The sequence below is a fragment of the Lissotriton vulgaris genome, chromosome 4_1 (assembly GCF_964263255.1).
Source record: "Lissotriton vulgaris chromosome 4_1, aLisVul1.2, whole genome shotgun sequence".
NCBI lineage: Eukaryota > Metazoa > Chordata > Amphibia > Caudata > Salamandridae > Lissotriton > Lissotriton vulgaris.
The window spans coordinates 1,384,471,829-1,384,493,958 of record NC_141691.1 but is presented as its reverse complement, the minus strand read 5'-3'; the positions used below and the strand labels follow the sequence as shown (position 1 = coordinate 1,384,493,958).

The 22,130-nt window shown below is 42.1% G+C and overlaps 1 protein-coding gene across 1 annotated transcript in view; it reads left to right on the top strand.

The window, feature by feature from the left end:
- Positions 1-22,130, top strand: part of ROCK1 (Rho associated coiled-coil containing protein kinase 1) — a 2,273,505-nt gene that overhangs the window by 542,624 nt on the left and 1,708,751 nt on the right. Inside the window, exon 5 of the mRNA XM_086965620.1 lies at positions 10,164-10,339. Coding sequence (XP_086821746.1) covers positions 10,164-10,339 — 176 coding nt within the window. The remainder of the gene's footprint in view (positions 1-10,163; positions 10,340-22,130) is intronic.

Below are 22,130 nucleotides of genomic sequence, written 5' to 3'. Positions count from 1 at the left end.
TCCTTCGGGAATTCTCTGCTTTTTACGCCCACCTCTATACCGCTACACAGACTGTATTTACAGAGGGCATGCAGGGTTATTTAGACTCCATGGCATTGGTTTGGTTTAATAACCACCATAGGGAGTATATGCACCTACCATTCAAAGTGAAAGACGAAGCTCAAGTCATCAAGAGTCTGCCATTAGACAAGGCTCCTGGATTGGATGGCCTGACAACCGCCTTTTATAAAACTTACGTGGAGGAGCTAGCGCCCAAACTATTGGTGGTGTATGAAAAAGGTCATGAAACTGGCATACTGCCACAAACTATGTGGGAAGATGTTATCACCTTGTAAAACCTGGAAAATTAGAAACTGACTCACTCATATCGTCCACTGTCACTTATTAACGTGGATGCTTTAATATTGGCGAAATTAATAGCAAATAGGTTGCAACCCATGCTCCCACTTATAGCCCTTCCAGATCAATCGGGCTTCATACCCAGACGATCCACTTCTCATAACCTTAGAACAGTATTTTCGGTCCTCTATTATTTACACCCTTATGTACAGGCGGTGGCGGTGTTTTTAGACGCGGCAAAGGCCTTCGATTTGCTTGAATGCCCTATCTGTTAAGGATTTTGGAATGGATGGGATTTGTCCCCCTTTTTATTAGATGGATCAGACTGTTATATTCTGAGCCGTTGGCTAGGGTAAGAGTGAATGGCCTCGTATCTGACCCGTTTCTGATAACGTGGAACACGCAATGGGTGCCCGCTGTCCGCTCTGTTGTTTGCCATTGCGATGGAGCCGTTGGCTGCATGCATTCGACAGCATCACACGGACAAGGGTATAGGTTTCAGTGCTGTGAGTCTTTTGATATCACTATATGCAGATGATGTCACTTTATAAATTTTTAACCCTGCGCAAAATCTGGACACGGTATTATGGGAATTAATTAAATTTGGTTGCCTTTCAGCCATATCCGTAAATTGGGCCAAATCTGTCATATTCCCCCACATCGATAATACCAAAGAGGTGGTTTCGGAAGTGAAGTATTTGGGGATCTGGATTAGTCGGGATATGCAAGACGTGTGGAATCTAAATTATGGTAAAGCCACTAATTGGTTGGAGGAAAAGGTGAGCCTGTGGGCTAAACTATCGCTGTCCCTAGCAGGAAGAATTGTGTAAGTAAAAATGATTGCTCTGCCCAAATTCCTGTATCGTTTTGTAAATTTGCCTATTATACTCACTCAGTCTTTTTTCAGAACTTTGCACTCATTGCTAATCTCTTTGGCATGCGCAGGAGGCCAGGCTTGGGTGTCGTGGGAACTGCTGCTGACCCTGACGCTTAAACAGGGGGGTATAGGAGCACCTGATATGAAGATATATGCACTATGTTCACAGGCACAGTTCCTGCATTATGTGGTATACCCCGCTCCCTTTCAACTGCATGTTGCTGTGGAAATGGATGCAGTGGCCCCTGTTCCTCTTCGAGTGGCAGTGTACCAGACCTACAAACGACCTACAGATGGCATCGACACCTCTAAAACTCTAAGATGGGCTTGGGATGGGCTTCGTAGACGGGTGGGAGCCAAGATACTATATGCACCTTCCATCCCTCTAGCGCAGAACCCTCTGCTGCCAAACATTAGAGATGAGATTAACGACAGGGCAGCGCAGAGGATGTCACTTCATACTTTTGCAGATCTCTATCCAGAGCTGATGTTTAGAGAGCCTCCGGTGGCGGAGGAGGGGCAGATGGCGTCCTTCGGTGAAGCTTTCTTATATCACAAAATCCGAGCTGCCTGTCGTAAATTGCACGCTGAATTCCCGTCCCAGCTATCCCCTTTGAATGCTTTGGAAAATCTTTTACATACACCATCGCCACGTAAGCTTATCACCAGACTATACACACATATGCAGGTTGACGCCCCCGTGGCGATCTCTGGTGCTAGATAACAGTGGGACATGGTGCTATCGCCCCCCTGTCTGATGAACAGTGGACGTACTGTTGCGCTCAAATGACTGAGATGTTTCCTAATTTCAGGCTACTCCTGATCCACTTCAAATTTTTACATAGATATTACAGAACACCCATTAGCTTACTGTACATGGGGCTTAGAGACAATGACTGTTGCTGGCGCAGCGGTGCGGCCTCTGCCTCTTTTCTTCATATGACATTGGAGTGTCCGGACACTGCTGACTTCTGGTCCCAAATTTTTGAGTCCATAAATCAGATTCTGGGTTTGACGTGGTCACCGTCCACATTATTGGGATTGCTGGGATATCTTGGATCAACAAAAACTACTGGGTTTGGGCTCCCAACAGCACCGCTTGCCACAAGCTACTAACCAACAACCAGAATTGCATGTGCTGCTACCAATTTCACTCTCTTATTTTTAGTTTAAACATCTGACAATGAAACAAATGTTTAACCTCTTGGCTGCTAAGGTATTATTTGAATTTGTCTTTAATTTCCATTGAAATCAATGGAAAGTCTATGACGAGTTACCCTTGTCATTAGCAGCCAAGAGGTTAAGTTGACCATATGTGTCATTTATTTATTTTATTTTGATGGAAAATTATTTTGTTTAGATCTGTAAAGAAATTAAAGTTTTTTTATACAAAATGTTTTAAGACCTTATGTACAAAACCAAACAACATATATTCAGAATGAACAATTTTTACAAATGAAACGATTAGAACCTTTAGACAACATATATACAATCACTCATACAACTCACAAACCACGCTATTTACATATTATATACAAACACAACAAAAAACGGAAACATATGAATTATTTCAACAATGTAATCACTTTGATTTACAAAGAAGCCAAAAACATTTGCGTGTCATCAAAAACTGTTTAGAAATTTATATCTCAGTTTTTTATTTTAGGCTTAAAGTCTACGCGTTTCGAACTCAAATAAGTAGTTGAGTTCTCGTCAGGACCAAGGTCTGTAAAAGAGAAAGGGAAACTTATTGGTATGCTGTTCTTACTCTGATACTACGCTGCCTACCCCTACTACCAGCTACTGCCTCTTACCTCTCAACCGCTTTGAGACCAGAATCGTGTGTGGGGATTCCGAAATGCATTTTATCAACAAGTTGATGACAATCAAGTTTGACAAAAACTCCCAACTAATGGTCACAATGGACATTACCTCACTTTATACTTCAATCCCGCAAGATGAAGGCATTTATGTCCTGGAAGCATTTCTGGAGGAAAGACCAAGACCTCACCCGATACCAACTGATTTCATTCTAAAACTTGCAGAATTCGCGTTGAAAAAGAATTACTTCAATTTTGATGGAGAATTCTACTTCCAAGTCGGTGGCGTGGCAATGGGGTGCCCATTTGCCCCCGAATTAGCTGTGTTATTCATGGCAAGATACGAGGAAGCATTCGTCTATAACAATAATCCATACACACAATGGATAAGCCAGTGGTATCGTTATATAGACGATATTTTTTTCATATGGTCTGGACCAACAGAGGAACTTGAAAGATTCCATGATTGGATTAACAATAGGACACCGACTATAAAATTCAGCATGGAACATTCAGCAGAAAAAATGCCATTTTTAGACGTAGAAGTGTACCTCTATGAAGGCGAATTAATAACAACGCTCCACAAAAAACCAACCGATCGCAACAGGGCACTGCACTTCCGCAGCAATCATCCGCGCAGTCTAAAGGATAACCTCCCATATGGGCAATATTTACGTCTGAGACGTAATTGCCAATGCAAGGAAGAATACTGGAAGCACGCTGACAAACTCACAGCGAATTTACTGATACGGGGTTACCCAAAAAAACTCCTCAAGAAATCAGCCAAAAGGGCGTGGTGGACACCACGGGAGACCCTCTTAGTAAGAAGAGCAAAAATGGACACAGACAGGTTGGTCTTTGTCTCTACGTTCTGCCCCAATTCAAATGCTTTGAAAAAAGTAGTAAAACAAAACTGGCATCTGCTACGTAACTTGGATCAAACTTTCAACAAAGAGCCACTTTTTGCTTTCAAAAAGAATTACAGTGTTGCTAACCAACTAATAAGAGCTGCTTTGCCCAAAAAGACAAATCCAGACTTAAGGACCATGCTAAATTTTCCGCCAATCCAGGGACTTCATAAATGTGGAACATGCACATGTTGTGATACCACGATAGAAGGAACTGTTTTCACATATAACCAAATTAGTTGGAAACATGAAAAGTTCCCAAATTGCAAATCATGCTACGTGGTATATGGAATTATATGCCCTTGTAAGCTGGCATATATCGGAAAAACCAACCAAGAAGTCCGTCTCCGAATACAACAACACAAATCAAGGATTCGGAACAATGTGGCCACAGCTCCTCTAGTAAATCACTGGAATGAAAAACAACACAAAGATACAGATTTAATCTGGACAGTCATCGCTAAAGTTGAAAGGGATGCCAGAGGTGGAAACCTAGATGCCAAACTAACCAAAATTGAGGCGATGTTAATTGTCAAATTCAATACAGCATTCTATGGGTTAAATGAAATGTCAGAAATGTTCAAACTCTGAGACACCATTGAATTCACATCAGTCATGAGATATCTACATTCACACTATGGACCCAACCACACTGGTTCAATTCCAATTAACCGCAATAGTCACTAGTGATGTGGGCTCCCACCCGAGGTCTTGGTCACCACAATGCATCACAACTGTACTTTAGAAGGACATCCACTGGACATTCTAAATAATCACCGTAAGTCATGGATCTATATAATATATTCTGATGATGTCTCAAAAATGAGCACTACAACTCCCAGAACACATCATACGCCTCAGCGTGCAAAAAGTTTTTCTTATTTCATACTCTGCCCCTTGATACCAGTCATGCACACAAAAAATATAACTTCGGATAACTAACAACGCGTTGAGATATCTATAATCGTTTGTTAACTCCATTTCACGGGCGCCCAAAGAGACACTCGCTTGGGCCCTTTAAGACATTTAAAGCGCTGCATATCGTGCATCCAACTCAGCTCCCAAGATCCTTTGCGGACCCGGAAGCATTGCGCATTGAGGACGACTGGCAGAGACAACGGAATCCTGCTCCGTACTGACGTTGCCTTTTCGAGGTAAGAGTCGCCATTCAAACTAGCAAACAGAGATACTCTAAAAAAAAAACCTAACTGTCGAACATACCCTGACAGGATTGCTCGGTCCTTTTTTCAGATACACTTCAACGCTTACGGTTACCTCGGCCATCAAGACTCATCCATTGGTGTCGGCCATTGAGACTCATTCACTTGTGTCAGGTGAGAACACACCCACCCCTCGGCGAGACATCGCCTCCGAACCGTCATCGCAACAAATTGACAAGTTCTCTCTTCCCCACAGATTACCGGCGCCCGCCAAACAACCCCCTTTTGGTTCGCCGCGGAGGACGGACCCGCCCTTTGACTATGTAAGCACTATGTGTGAAGTGAATGCTTGCCTGTTGTTGATAAGGTTTCAGGTGTGAGTAGATAATGGTATTTTTAATTTTCTCATGACAGATGGTTCTGCATTTCGGAATCCCCACACACGATTCTGGTCTCAAAGCGGTTGAGAGGTAAGAGGCAGTAGCTGGTAGTTGGGGTAGGCAGCGTAGTATCAGAGTAAGAACAGCATACCAATAAGTTTCCCTTTCTCTTTTACAGACCTTGGTCCTGACGAGAACTCAACTACTTATTTGAGTTCGAAACGCGTAGACTTTTCAAGCCTAAAATACAAAACTGAGATATAAATTTCTAAACAGTTTTTGATGACACGCAAATGTTTTTGGCTTCTTTGTAAATCAAAGTGATTACATTGTTGAAATAATTCATATGTTTCCGTTTTTTGTTGTGTTTGTATATAATATGTAAATAGCGTGGTTTGTGAGTTGTATGAGTGATTGTATATATGTTGTCTAAAGGTTCTAATCGTTTCATTTGTAAAAATTGTTCATTCTGAATATATGTTGTTTGGTTTTGTACATAAGGTCTTAAAAAATGTGTATAAAAAAACTTTAATTTCTTTACAGAACTAAACAAAATAATTTTGCATCAAAATAAAATAAATAAATGACACATATGGTCAACTTAAACATTTGTTTCATTGTCAGATGTTTAAACTAAAAATAAGAGAGTGAAATTGGTAGCAGCACATGCAATTCTGGTTGTTGGTTAGGGATATGTTAGAGACACGCACGTTAACAAACGCAAATTGCATGCGCTATTATTCGCTAAACGACAAATAGCTATACACTGGGGGACACAGAGGGAACCCAGGATCCCGGAATGTATTAAGGTAGTTACTTTTGGTAAGGTTCAGCTGTCCACGTTGTGGGAACTAATGCCACCCACTTCCAAGCCCCGGGAGATATGGGCACCCTTTATTACCTGGGCTCAAGAGAGGACAAGCTGACCGATGACTAGGGGGGAAATGTAACTAGCACTGGGACTGTGTGACTCGTTAAAGGTAAATGTGCGTTTCGATTGTATACTACAGCAGAATGGATGTGTGAATCGATGAGATATCATGGGAAAGGCATGGTTTACCACTGTCAGAATTAGCATTACTAGATCTTAATGTTTACCTTTATCCGAATCCTGGCTTTGTGTTTTTGTGAACCTCTCGGTGCTTGATACATAAGGATATAGAAAATCGTTATGATTTAATGTAATATCGTACATTTGGCAACTATACACCAAGTTGGTTTGACGTGCTGTATTGTTTTTGCAATATCAATAATAAAAAAAAAAGTTTTGCCTAATCGTTTGTGCGCTGTAGTGAGTGAGCCCGTTCATGTTTGCCAGTGTGGCTTTATTCCGGGTCACAGTATGACCATAAAGACAGTCCAGGGCAAACAGTCTTGGCCTCAATCAACATCGAAAAAGGTCTTTAACACAGTGGACTGAGAGTATTTATTAGTGGTGATGAAGGTTATGGTTATTGGTACCCCGTTTAGAGCTTGGATTTAACTGCTGTACACTAGCCCAGGATTTTGGGTGAGTATGAGACAGTGCAGATTGGATTGGTGAGACATAGAACATGACACCCCTACTATTTGCTGTAGCTGTGGAGCCGTTGGCAATACCAATGCGTCTGGTTATGCATGACTGAGGAATAGTTAGTTCACACTAGACATACCATCTCACTATACGCAGCTGATGCGTTATTTTACACCAAAGCCCCCAGGATGTGCCTAGCAGTATTATTAGATATGCTGAGGGAATTTGGAGAAGTCTGGTTTCAAAATTAACCTGCAGAAGTAATTATTGTTCCGATTGCTAGCCATAGATAGCTTCGGTGCCCCAGACCTGCGGTGGGAGACTGATCATTTTTGCTACCTGGAAATTATTGTGGCACATTTGCAAAAACAGCAGTGAACGTCTGATTGACTTCTTGCGGGTTTCTGTGCGGTTTTGGAACACCCTACCTCTATCACTTATGGGTAGAATTGCGGTGTGCAAGATGACATTTCTGCTCTGCTGCAGGTGGGTGTCTTCCAGTTGAATATGCTCTTCAACATACTTATTTGGCTCGTCTGACATTAATGAGGGGATAGAAGGATGACGGGCTCGGGACCACGAATCTGGAATATTACTAGTCCTCTCACATGCAGCAAAATGTATGGTGGAGGGTACACACTGGGAAAATGCTCTTCTGGTAGGAATGGTGGAGTGGAGCGAGCTCCCAGGGTTGCTGATTGCCAGATCGAATGCGTCCTTTATGGTATGTCAGACTGTGCCGGTGATGCAGAGATTTGTTACAGTGGTGATCAGAAGGGTCCCACATGGAGATGCCACTGTGGGTATTAACAACGTACCGACAGTTGGAGGAAGTTATGTTGTTTCAATCTTGGCATGAGGAAGGCTGAGAGCTGGTTGGAGTCCTGTAACCCAACAACACATTTATATCCTTTGAGGATGCAGGGACTCGGTTCCAGCTGTGTCCTAGACCGTTATTACACCATGCGGGCTTAACCGCCATAGAGCTTTTTGGATGCCTTTTCCTGGGGCGGCTACGTTGGGGGCGCTGTTGATGTTGGGGTCTGGACGTCCTGTTATTTCATTGAGTCACAATGCTCTACAGGCAGACAGTCATTGAGCCACTGAGGGTAAGGCAAATCTGGGAAGCAGATGTATGGGCTCAGTTTTCAGATGTGGAGTGGGCTAGGATCTGTAGGTTGGTGAAATCTGTTACAAGCAATGTCCGGTTCAAATTAAGCCATATCTCGCTGGATTCCCCAGAGTTGTCTAGTTTTCAGAAATTTGTGGGTTTGGTAAGTTTCCTAAGATGGCCGCCGAGCCCGAGGCCAAAAACCCAGGTGACCCCCCTTTGCAAAACCAGGTTGTTTTGTGATTGGCAATTTTGAGGTCTTCTCAATGCGATTTGGGCCCTTGCCTGTCTCCACCAATGTGAGTGAGGTACCATTTTATCAGGTGGCTTGGGGGAATGCTGGGTGGTAGGAAATGTGTTTCTTTCTGAAGCGTGAGCATTTTGGCACAGTAATGCAAGGAAAATGTGACAGTCACATTTTGAGGTTTGCAGGACATTGTGGGTACGATAACTTGTTGGGATCCACAAGAGAATCATCACAATGTACTCTCATGGGTGTTTAGTTTATGAGAATATCTAAGTTGGTAGGTTTTCTTAGATGGAATGTACACCTTGGCAGAGAGACAAAAAAGTTAAATATAACTTAGTGATGGTTCAGTATATAAAATTTTATTAACAAGAGATTTCACAAAAATTAAAAACACTATCAATAATTAAAAGGACAAACGCTGCTGGATAAACCCCCTCAATGAATTTCCTCCGTGTTCATCCCGTTTTTCATTCAACGTTCCAGCTACATCAATATTACCAAACATGCTTTTATCTTTAAATCTCTCTACCCTGATTTCTATCATAACTCCGTTCATTCACACACATTCATTACTTCTATCCAGCCATGCCTGAATCATTTAGCTTAGCTGTTACCCCTCTTACAATGTCACAACTGTTTCCCGTACCTGCCAAAAGCGTTAAAAATCCTCTGACTTCATCTGTGTACACAGAAGTAATTGTGCACCCCTTTTCCCCCTCCCCTCTTAAACAAAATGTACCCTCTTACACCGTAAGAGGGGTAGCAGCTAAGCTAAACCGGCCCCGGCAAAGAGCTCGGCGGCACCTCCAACCTCCAACCACCCCCCCCCCCCCCCCCCATGAGGGGTGGGGGGCGCGTCAGAGCACTTTGCCAGGGCCGATTGTGGTTTCCAGTCCAGACCTGGAAACACACCTGCTTTGTACAGCTCACTCTTGTATTTTGAGAAAAATACATATTCAATGAAGAACAAGCGCAGCAGGCTGCCAGCAGCAGGGGGAGGTGCACGCTTCGCGCGCGGCAGCAGGGGGGGGAGGGGGCTGCACGATTCTTTTGCAAGAGCGATAATTGCTGCCATATGGCGGCGCTCACTCCCGCAAGTGTATTGCCAGACGTGCACGCGTTACCATTGAAGGCAATGGAACGCGTGCACGTATTTGGCTGAAAAGCCAAAGCGATAGCTAAAGGTCTTTTTGCTTCGCAGCGCATGTGCTGCGTAGGCTAGACCTAAAAATGACTGTTCGGTTCCTTCCTCATGCCTGTTCACATTCTGTTTCTATTGAAATTATATATTCAAACAACTCAAGAGGAATAATTTAATTACGTGCAATGTGATTTTCATTCATGACAATATATTTGAGGCTGCAATAGAAATTGCTCCATTTTCAGAGGTCATAAATTAACTTTAGGACAAGAGAAAAGTTTCATTTAAAAACGAATTAACAGGTGTTGGGAATAGAAATCTGGACATGAACATCCTTCTCTTAGTAATAATTGGCATACAGAAATATAAAACGAGCAGCAAGGTTACAACTATGAAGCCCCCAGTTTGTCCCGATTTATGTAATGAAATATGAAGCATTTAAATTTTTTAAAATAGGAAAATTATTCCCTGGCTGAAATAATGTGTTACACTTGTAGCATATTGAGTTAAGAAGGGGAATGAAACAATTTATTTTCTGTCAAGTTAATGAACATTGCATGAACTATGGAGAAAGTTTATTAACAGACTTTTCTTGTTCTGAGATCAACAAACAATAATATGTGCTAATTGATTCCTTCAACATTTCTCTTTTTTGTTTGAATAGTTGTTTTATGCGTTCCAAGATGACCGCTATCTTTACATGGTAATGGAGTACATGCCTGGTGGGGATCTTGTGAATTTAATGAGCAACTACGATGTTCCTGAAAAATGGGCCAGATTTTATACAGCTGAAGTTGTGCTAGCATTGGATGCAATTCACTCAATGGGATTCATTCACAGGTATGCCAGATAACATTTTATTTCTTAGACCTACTACTACCTCCTAAAAGTATATAGCAAGATTAGGAGAGTTTTTCTGTGTTGTCTTGCATTCTAATAATTGCTAGAAGTGTCATTCTAAACTAATTATTGTTTGATTCATCCATTTGGATGTGGAAGAGGTTAGGATTGAGTGTTGAAACGCACTCTCTTGTACAAGGGTTGTCTCTGGCTCTTTTTGGGAACTAGAAAACAGATTGAATGAAAAATAATTATTTGGCAAATGTTGGGTTTCCAAAAATTTTACTGTGGTGCACTCTTGTTAACTGTTATATGAACCTTTTCTCAAAATCAATTCCTCGGTGTGCGTCCCCAGTCAATAGAGCTGTGGCTGGCGAGTGCTGGAGAAGTGAAACATCACAAGTTTGCCAGGTGCGGATGAAGAACTGCTAAGCTTGACGGGCGCACTTAACTTCAAAACTAACACGTTTTTCATCCAAACTTAGTTTTATATGCAATGTTTCCAATGAATTGCAAACTTTCAATCAATTATCACTTTTTATTAGTTGTGATATTCCTTGTATATTGTATCTTTCATGGTATACAGTGTTTAGCAGTTTAAGCGGTAATCACTCCAAAATGTAATGCATTTCGGGTCGTCGAAGACCCTTCAGCAAGGGCCTTTTGATTACAATCTACAACAAAAATTTAACTGGAGACTGATCAATCTAGGCCTCAATACTAAAACAAGAACTAAAGAATTAGCGTAAACAAATATGTCCAGCGATCTCTCATGTCATTGGATTAAAGTCCCGGGTCGGTCTGGATCACCAAATATTATCCAGTTTAATCTGTTACGAACAGTGCTGTAAAGAAATAACTGTGCATATTAGCAGAAAAGTGCTCCGTATAGGTGTGTGTTTAAAAAAGAAAAAAGATAAGATGCCATTCTATCAGTATTCATGCTTCGTGAAAACGGATGCTTTGTGCGTTAGTTATTTACCATGCTCTGGTGATTTACGAACGACCATACTATAGTGACACAAGTTTTCTGAGTGAAAGTTGTTCAAACGTGCTCATACAATGTCATGCAGGTGAATTAACAAAATTACACGCATTCGGTAGTGTATGTCTATCACGCTTACTCAATAAATTGACTGCTACTCTCTGCTTTTCTTCTTGAGAACGAAACAAACATTCAAAACTGTTACGACATGCAGGTTAATTAACAACATGTGTGTGATGTTACGATCGTCAAGACGTACGTGGAGAGTGTATTCTTAAAGTGGTAACATGCTTAATGGCTGACAGAAACATGACCAAGACTTAATGAAGGTATAATAAAAAAACCCTAGTGAAAGTGTAAATGAAGACCTAATGAAAAACCGTAGTGAAGGTGTAAATAAAAAACTCGGTGACATGAAAAAATGCCAATTCAGTGTAAAGTAGAATGATGAGATCTGCAAGCGAAAAAATGTCAGATAGAAAAACTCTTGTATGTATGAATCAAAACTTAAAGAAAACAAACAAATTCCAGTCTGTCATTCATCCCATGCGGCTGCATGGCATTAAGATTTTTGATCCAAAAGAATTCGGATCTTGCCAATTGTTTGTGGGGGTCTACTTCAGATCTTGGCTTTAAGGCCTCCAGGATGGTAAAACGCAATTGTGCAACATTGTGTCCAGCTTGCTGCCAGTGCACTGCAACCGTCTACTTAACATTATGATTTCTTATATTGCTTTTGTGCTCTGATATCTGGATTTTTATCTTGCATTCAGTTTTTCCCACATACAATTTTCCACATGGGCATTTCAAGGCATAAATGACATTTGATGTGTTGCACGTGCTTGAATGTTGTAATGTAATTACAGTGCCTTTAGTTGGGTGAGTGTAACAATTGCTGGTTATCACATTATTGCAATGTACACAGTTTGCACACCTTTGCATCCCTTTGTGTGTACCTACCTCTGTTTTTTTCTTTTCTGTCAAAAGTTCTTTGAGATTTCTGGATTGTTGAAAAGCAAATGTGGGTTTTTGGTTAAATAAATGTTAAGGATCAGGTTCAGTTTGGATGATTGGTCAATGTTTCATAAAGATGGATTTGATTTGGTGAGCTTTAGTGGAATGTTTTAATACGCATATCATTGCACTGTCATTGGTGGGTTGGGTTTGTTTTTTCAACAGCTTTCGCCCATCCAGTGTTGACACTTTGATGGATTTTTCAATGCTTTTTTTGGGATATCCGCGCTGTTAAAATTGTGTTGCAAATCGATTTATCGTGTCAGATACTTCCAAAGGGTCAGATACTATTTTTTTGAGCCTGATAAATTGAGAAAATGGTAGATGTCGCTTAAGCGTATATCGGTAAAATATTTTGAAAAGTAAACAATTGGTTCTTTCAGTTTCCTTGGTGTACACATTGGTACCCTTTCCGTGCTCCCGTTGGCCGTTATGAGCACTACCTGGCTGGTGCTGCGAACAGCCAACGGCCGAAGCGGCCCCGCCCACTCCTCAGAACGCCAGCAATGCGCCGAAATAATGACCGCGATAAACTGGTTAATGCCACCCACATTGATTTGTACCAAAACATCTAGGAATGCAATTTTAAGTTTTGTCGATCTGGTATGTGAATTTGATATGTTCATGAGACTGATTCAACTCCAGAATGGTGTCTTGTATATGTTTCAAATCCCCTTTCCAAGTCATAAAGATATAGTAAATGTATCTCTTGTAGACTACCAGATGTTCTTGCGATGTTGCTTTTCGAGGTATGTGATACTCCTCAAATTTTGACATAAAAATATTGGCATAGGACGGTGCTCCGGCAAATCCCATGGAAGTGCCATTACATTGTGCATATAAACCTTCTTTCCATTGAAAATAACAGTGTAATAATGCGAAATGTAACAGTTCCAATAAGAACATTTTAATTGCTACTATGGCGTCTTGTTTAAGAAGAGCCCATTCCCTTGCTTCTAAACCTTCTTTGTGAGGGATGGAAGTGTATAGTGCGGCAACATCAATGGTACATAAGCCACCAGTTTTGTCTGTTATCAGTGTTCAATGTGGTCAGCATATTCAAAAATGCAGTGGTATCCTTAATGTGTGTTTCCTATTGTTGTACGATGGGTTGAAGGAAAAAAATCCAGGTATTTACCAATCGGTTCAGAAATGGATCCACACGCTGATCAGATTGGTCTGAAAGGAGGATTGATCAGGTGTTTGTGCATCTTGTGCAGCATATAGAGTTGCGGCCGGCATGGATACTCGGTGTATAAAAACTTTAAAGTTTTATTGTTGATTCATTCCCTATTCAATGCTCTTTCTGGTATTAGCTTGAGAATGCATTTATAATCCTCAGTGGGATCTTCTTCTAAGGGTATGTAGATGCTTGTGTCTTGAACTTGTGTAAGCACGCTCGATTAGTAAAATTCGGTGTCCCTACCTTTATCAGTCTTTTGAAAAGTCAACTGGTTGTCGTTAGCCAGAGAAAATAACGTGCTCCGTTCTTTTGGGGACAAGTTGGGGGCTCTTCTTTCTTGGAATTCAATCTTATTAACATCTATTTTTATCAGTGGTTTTATGTGAAATGGGTGAAAAAAAATTGCTCTTCACTTTGAATTCTTTGTATTCAGTTTTTTAGGTTGATTAATAGACTCAAGTGTGCTGAAGAAAAATTTAAGCCCCATTGACCTCCGGAATTTAAAGACTGAAATCTCTGTTTCGGCAATATTACTGTGATACAATGGGACAAATGAAGTACCCTTGTTTAACAGAGCTGTCTGTGCTTGGGCAGCACGATTTTAGATATGTTAATCACTAGGTTATTTTTGTCTTTCTCTTGTAGTGTAGTGTTATTCTCTCCATGACCAGATCGGTTTCTTTGGCTCCTACGTGTTTTTCTGTGTTTTTGTTTGGTTGATTGTTGACTGCTGGACCTGTCGATGAAAGACTCCTTTATTGCAATGTACACAGTTCGCACAACTTTGCGTCCCTTTGTGTGTAACTACCTTTGTTTTTTCTTTTTTGTCAAAAGCTCTTTGTAATTTCTGGATCGTTGACAAGCAAATGTGGGTTTTTGGTATTTAACAAAAAAGAAAAAAAAACAGAGGTTGTTACACACAAAGGGATGCTAAGGTGTGCAATCTGTGTACAGTGCAATAATGTGATAACCAGCAATTGTTTGACTCACTCAACTAAAGGCACTGTAATTACATTACAACATTCAAGCATGTGACACACATCAAATGTAATTTACGCCTTGAAATGCCCATGTGAAAAATTGTACGTGGGAAAAACTGAACGCAAGATAAAAATCTGGATATCGGTGTAGAAAAGCAATATAAGAAATGATAATGTTAAGTCGACTGTTACAATGCACTGGCAGTAAGCTGGACACAATTTTGCACATTTGCGGTTTACCATCCTGGAGGCCCTAAAACCTAGATCTGAAGTGGACCCGCACAAACAGTTGGCAAGATCCCAATTCTTTTGGATCACAAAACTTAATGCCATGTAGCCGCATGAGATGAATGACTGACTGGAATTTGTTTGTTTTCTTTAAGTTTTGATTCATACATACAAGAGTTTTTTTATCTGACATTATTTCACTGCATCACTATTTAGCTTGCAGATCTCATTGTTCTACTTTACACTGTATTGGCATTTTTTCATGTTACTGAGGTTTTTAGTTACACCTTCACTGCGGTTTCTCGTTATATCTTCATTTACACTTTCAATAGGGTTTTTCGTTCTACCTTCATTACGTCTTGGTCATGTTTCTGTCAGCCATTAAGCACGTCACCACTTTAAGAATACTCTCCACGTACGTCATGACGATCGTAACATCACACACACACATCGTTAATTAACCTGCATGTCGTACCAGCTTTCAATGTTTGTTTTGTTCTGAAGAGGGAACGTGGTAAGTAGCAGGCAGTTTATTGGGTAAGCGTGATAGCCAGACACTACCGAATGTGAGTAATTTTGTTAATTCAACTGCATGACATTATGTGAGCACGTTTGAACAACTTTCACTCGGAAAACTTGCGTCACTATAGTATGGTCGTTCGTAAATCACCGTAGCACGATAAATCACTAACGTACAAAGCATCGGTATTCAGGCAGCATGAATATTGATAGCACGCTGTCTTTTTTAAAAAACACACTACTATACGGATCACTTTTCTGCTAATAGGCACGGTTATTTCTTTACTGCACTGTTCATAACAGATTGAACTGGATAATTTTTGGTGGTCCAGACCGACCCAGGAATTTAATCAAATGACATGGGAGACTGTTGGGCATGTTTGTTTACTCTAATTCTTTAGTTTTTGTTTTACTATCTCGGCTGAGATTGGGCTGTCTTCTGTTTAATTTTTGTTGTAGATTGTAATCGAAAGGCTCCTGATGATGGGTCTTTGACGACCTGAAATACATTGGGTTTTGGTACAGCTAAAACTGCTAAACACTGTATACTATGAAGTATACAGCATAACGAGGAATATCACAACCAATAAAAAGTGATGATAATTGATTGAAAGTTTGCAATTCATTGGAAACATTGCACATAAAACTTGAAGTTTGGATGATAAACTTGTTAGTTTAAAAGTTAAGTGCGCCCATCAGCTTGGCAGCGGTCCATCCGCAAATGTTGGGTTTGCCACATCTGACTGTGACACTGGGATATAGATTTTGCAGAGCTGAGATGTTTTATTTCATTATTAATTGTTTTCTAGGATGGTATGTCTTCTGGTTAAGTATAATCACCTACTAAAAAAAAGTTCTGCACTCCTGCTCAAGAGGCTAGTGACTTGTGAATATCAATGAAGTATTCATGTATTAACTACGTACTTCTGTGTTCACATTAAAAAGGATGTTAACGCCTCACCCACACAGGATGGGTTTTCAGGTGTTGAACATGAGTGGTGCAGGAACTAAAAATAAAGCTGTTTATTCCTATGGTTCATTGGCAAACGTTTAGTTTGCTTACAGGAATATTTACTCTCTTCCCTTAGTGATTCAGCCGCCCAAATCTCTATCCTAATCTGTCCCAGAGCGCTGTGTGACTCTGTCTCAGTGACGTGCAAGTGGTGTAGGATCTGGAAGTCTGTCTAGTGACATCAGTTGATCCGATAACCTGGGTCAGCCAGTTGTATGCGCCTGGTCCATGTACCTCAATCTCATGTAGAGGAAGTGATCCAGAGGAGGTGTTCCACTACCTGGTGTGAGCTGATCTACTCCTTGCCCTCCTTGCCCTCCCTGCAGACACGCATGACAATCGCCACGCAGCGTTCACCCCTCATTTAAACTTCATGCAAACTCATCTCCTTTCTACCTCGACTTTAAACAGAGGCACAACTAGAGTCACATTTCGCGGGGGTCTAATTCATCCAGCCAGCCTTATGCAGAGTGGAGATGCAGGGGCTCTAAGAAGGGGTGAAAACACAACAAAGCCTCATTTTCAAGTAAATGGTCTTTTGAAGACCTGTGTGAAGTACTCTGGTGCGGCTGTGCGTGTGCTCTGGAAGCTGTCTCAGCTGGGCCGACACACAGAGGGGGCGCTGCAATGGGCGTTGTGCGCCTGACTTTAAACCCTCTTGGTGCTAAGATCTGTGAATTTGTTTGTTGCAACTTCAGTCTCCGATGGCAGCTTTGCTGGTGATACCAATTCAGGCACAAACTCCCATTTGCACCGGATACAGCATTATTATTTGGGTACCAGCAATGCGGTATGTATTTGCACCCAATTACATGTGCCCTGAAATAAGTAATAACATGAGTAAACGTTTCCTGTGGCAAATTTTGAATGTTATTACTCCTAGCGTACTGATTTGTACACCAAATATCCTCCTGGTAGGACCCTTTGACAATTGTATGAACGCAAACAAGATCAAACGGCATATATGATCAGCTCATAAACAGGAGTAAGAACAAAAAATGTAACCTTTTGCCTTTGTTCTCTCCACCCACCTCAGAATTAGGCCTGTAAGGTGCTGTTTCCTCTTAAACCCTGGGCGTAAATACCAGACTAAACTAAAGTAACTGTTTGTGTAATTATGTATTTGTTGGGCAGCCTGTCCTGGCACACATTGTTAATAGAGGGTAGAATGCATTTACCACTTGCTTGTGAGTGCTATTATTTATTTGAGGTAAACCCACGCCCTTCAGAGTTTGGTGCACTTCAAAACGGGTGATTTACCACACACCTTTACAGCACATGTAGGGTAATACATGTGCGCAGTACAGTGCAGAACATGAAGGTGCTCCTGCCAGATCCCGGGGCTGTTATTAACCATGGTCCAGGATCCAGGGTGCCTTCCCTGAGGTAATGCTGTTTTTGGCCTGGCATAATTTGCCAACACCATGACACATTCAGCAGCACCCACCACTGACAGCTCTTTATTCTGAGCATCAACCTGTAGGCGGTGAAGGGGCTTTTTTATTTTCACTTCCAGGTGGACCCACTACAATGGACTACTTTAACTGGCCATCAGCCCTCCTTTAGTTTGAGTATCACCTTGTGGAACCCCAAAACAAGGGCCTAATTTAAAGGGCCATCAGTACTCCTTTTGTTTGAGAATCATCATGGTGGGAACTACCTGGAGCCTCACACCTAAATGCTAATGCAATTGAGGGAAACGAAGACCCACAGCTTGTAATCTGTACAAGGAAAATATGATTTGGAGGCAGGTTTTTGACGTTGTTCAACCTCTGTGTATAACAGATAAGCACACACCGTAAATGTCAGATCTGGGTAATTACACAAATTAAGATTTTAAAAATGTTCTAATTTTTTTAATTTAATTGTTTCATAGCATTTCTCATCCCAGTGTAGGGTGTCAGGGTATGTTACATCACACGCACACGTTAAAAAAGACAATAAATCATAAGTGTTCAAATCAATCTACAGTATGTTACATAAAACAATGAGGATTACAAATTGTCAAGAGTGCCTGGTCGGGAGAAGCACAAAGTAATGATTTAAAACCCTGTTAGAGTTTCTTACTTCTGAATGGCCTCTTTTAGCAATCGTGCTAACAGACAGATTTTGAAAATAACAATAAGGTTCTAAACCCATGCCTTGACACTTGAATGTAGCTCCTTGATGCCAATCTATAGCTCTCTGTGATATATTAGAATTATTGCAAGTTATGATCAGCAAGTAGCGAGAGGATGTCAAAAGCAGTAACCCGCTTACCTTGATACATAAAATACACATTTTAAATTTGCATGTTAAACTTCATGATTGTTAACTGGGCGTAGGCAAAACACAGATCTTTGCAGTAACCACCAGAGAAATCTTACTTTATTAAAGAAAGAGATGGTTGTGGCACAACAAACCTATGGTGTATGAGATCATATGCAGCCTGCTTCCTGTCCCCCATGGCTCCTCCTGCGCCCCAGTGTTTCTTGTGCCCCACCTGGCACACATCATGTCGGAGGATGGTGATGACGTTAACATTTTGCCTCACCCTTGGAAAAATTTCTGCGGATGCCCATGGTCGGCACCATACATTCAGGGAGAGAAAAGAGCTCAGACTTTGCCAGTTTAGGGCCAATTCAGAATAGTGGCCGATTCTTATAACTTTGTGAATTAGGCCCGCAAGCTTACTTGTGAGAGCTTACAAATAGGATATTGTCTCCATAGATAGATAACAATGGATGGCCAGTGCGGAAGTCAAGTCCCCTAAGGAAGTGAGACTCCTTTCTGTCAACTCAAGGAGGTGGCTCTGCTAATGTTTCTAGGCTTATAAAGGCTGAGTATTCAAATCTTCTCCAGTATTAGAATGTCTTTCATAGATTCACATGCTTGAATAATTCCCCGTCGTCGAAGTGGGAGTCCCACGGTACATAAAATAGTAGTAATATATATATATACATATATATATTTATAGAAAACATCATAAATATACATTTAAATATAATATATATAAATAGACATAAATAAGAAATTTAAAAGTACCATAGAACAACACAGGCCAATGGAGGCCTAAAGGGAGAATTCACTTTAGTAACATATCCATGTCATTATAATGGTCCACATTCCAGCCAATCAGGCTAAAGCACCCTCTAGAACCTTCTCCTCAGAATCTTAAGCCCTCAGATTTTCTACTGCACGTCGTGTGAAGGTAGTCTCCCTGAGCTCTGCTCAGTTTCTTCAATCTTCAAACCTTTCATCTTCTTCTACAATGTCTTCAACAAAGAAATCTTTATTCAGGCCTTGTTCTGCTTGTGGAAAACTTTGCCTGTTCCATGAGGACCCTCATAAAAAGTGCATCTATTGCCTGTACCCGGACCATGAGGTGAGGAACTGCAAGTTTCGAAGAACTTTTTCTTCAAAGACCCTAAAAGATAGAGAGGCCCGTCTCCTTCTGTGGCTACAGAGGTTGAAGACTTCGGACAATCCTGTGTCTGATGTGGAGAGTGTTTCTTCCTACCATTCCAAGACCTCTCTTAAACGTGGGTCGGAGACAGATGCCTTCTCCTTTTCTAAAAAGGAAGAAGTTTGTGGACGCTCCAAAGTCTGTCTCCCCACGGGATCTGCCGGCCTCTACGCCTGCGGGACCTGGTTCTCTGGCGTCGCAGTCACAATCTGTGCCCTCGTCTCAAATGAGTGCCAGCTCGTCGACTAGCTTGTCGATGCGCCCGTTGACGACGGCAAGATCTATCGACGTTGTGCCTAAGAGGACGATGACGTGCTCTATGTCGACGACGACAACGTCCGCATCGTCTATGACGAACCAAGAAGTTAGGCCCATAATCTCCATTGTGAAGATCTCATCAACGGCGAAGCAATCAGTCTCGTCAACGACCGTACCAAAAAAGCATTCGTCGACGAAGGCTTCTTCGACGATTTGCTACATCGATGGTACCAGCTTAGTCGATGGTACCACCTTAGTCGATGATACCACCTTAGTCGATGGTACCACCTTCGTCGCTGATACCACCTTCGTCGACGGTACCACCTTCGTCGACGGTAGCCTCGTCGACGTTAATTTCCGGGTCTACGACCAACTCCTCGTCGACAACTTCGACAGCCGCACCGGTGACGGGAAAAGTCCTGGCTCCGTCGACGTCTTCCACTTCTTCGTCGATGCCTTGTTCTACATTGGCGAATCCCTCGACCACGGTTTCGACCACAAGCTCGTCGACGGGACACTATTCTCTGGCAACTGCAATAACCTTTACGGTGGTGACAGCTTCTATTGTAAAACGTCCCGCTGCGCTGGTTTTGAGTCCTCTTCAAGGTGGTTCGGGCCCCCCTGCTCAACTCTTTGCGTCTGCAGAGGAGGAATCTTCTGATGGGCCTTATGTTGATGACACCTTTCGTCCTTCAGCAAGTCCTTCAGAGCTCAATATAAAATATCAGGACTATGAGGATGAGGACAATGATGATAGGGGTTCACTCTTCCCAGTTCAAGATGACCAGCTGGATGTTGACCACGAGGTTTCTATGGCACAAATACCGATGTCTTTGATATTGAACCTTCAGCACATGTTAGACGATTATAATCGTCGATTCTCACCTTCTGCGCAGACTTCTTCTACTCCACCTCCTCCAGCACGAGAGCCACTTCCTGTTGCTCAGGCAAGATCACCAGTTCTTCCTGACCCTGGTGCTGATGATGATGATGATGATGTCCGCAATGATACGGACCAGGACGACAACGCTGTCCTTGCAGATTGGGACAACTATCGGGCCCAGACCCAGTCTCCTCCTTCTCCCCTGGCTTCTCCCCCAGTGGACATTGAGTTTTTCCACAACTTAATGGTGAGAGCCGCGACGCGTTTTCATTTGCCCATGGTCGTCAAACAACAAGACTATTTACTTTATGACTTCAAGGATCAACCTTTGAAGCAAGTCCATACCATTCCAATAATTGACTTTATATGGCAGGATGGATTTAACTAATGGAACGGCCTAAAGCCATCCCGGCCGTGCTTCCGCACCTTGACAAAAAGTATAAGGCGCCTGAGGATTCACCCAACCAAAGGCTGACTTGGTCATTACGCAAGCCGCCCAAAAGAGGTCGCGTAACCCGGCAACTCCGTTAACTTCGCCACCGAATCAGGAAGGTTGCCGCCTGGATACCATTGGAAAGAAATTCAGCACTATGGCTGCCACGGCGGTCAGGGAGGCAAACTCCTTGGCCATCCTCGGACGATACGACTGTCAGATGTGGTCAGAGATCGCGGCTTTGGTTGACCTACTTCTGGAATCCTCCAGGGCAGAAGCCCATAAGATCGTGCAAGAGGGAGAGAAAATATCCTCTGAAATTATAGACTGTGCCGTTGATATTTACTCTACGGGTTTCAGACAGCTCGCAGGTGCTGCAGTCTTCGGGAGGCAGGGCTTGCTTAAGGCTACGGCTTTTCGGCCTGAAGTGCAGGCAAGAGTGCTCGACTTGCCTTTTGATGGAGAGTCGATGCCTTAGAGTCCATCAAGAAAGACACTGACACTGCTCGTGCCCTGGGATCTCTCCAGTACCGGAAACGGCCCTTTGGTGGAGCACGTGGCAGAGGTACTTCCTCCAATTTTCGTGGCTCCTCCCAGTACCGCTCCTATGGTGAAAACAAGCAGTGAAAACAAGCAGCGCTACTCCTATCAAACTCAGAATAGGCAATCCGATTCCAGGCCTTATAGAAGGAAAAGCACCTACAGAGGAGGTGCTATCTCTAAAAAACAGTGACTTTCCACGGATCAAGTGTTCGCCTGCTCTGAAATGTGGAGGTCGAATCTCCCAACACTTCTACAATTGGTCAAAAATAACTTCAGATCGTTGGGTCTTGGATGTCATCTTAAAGGGC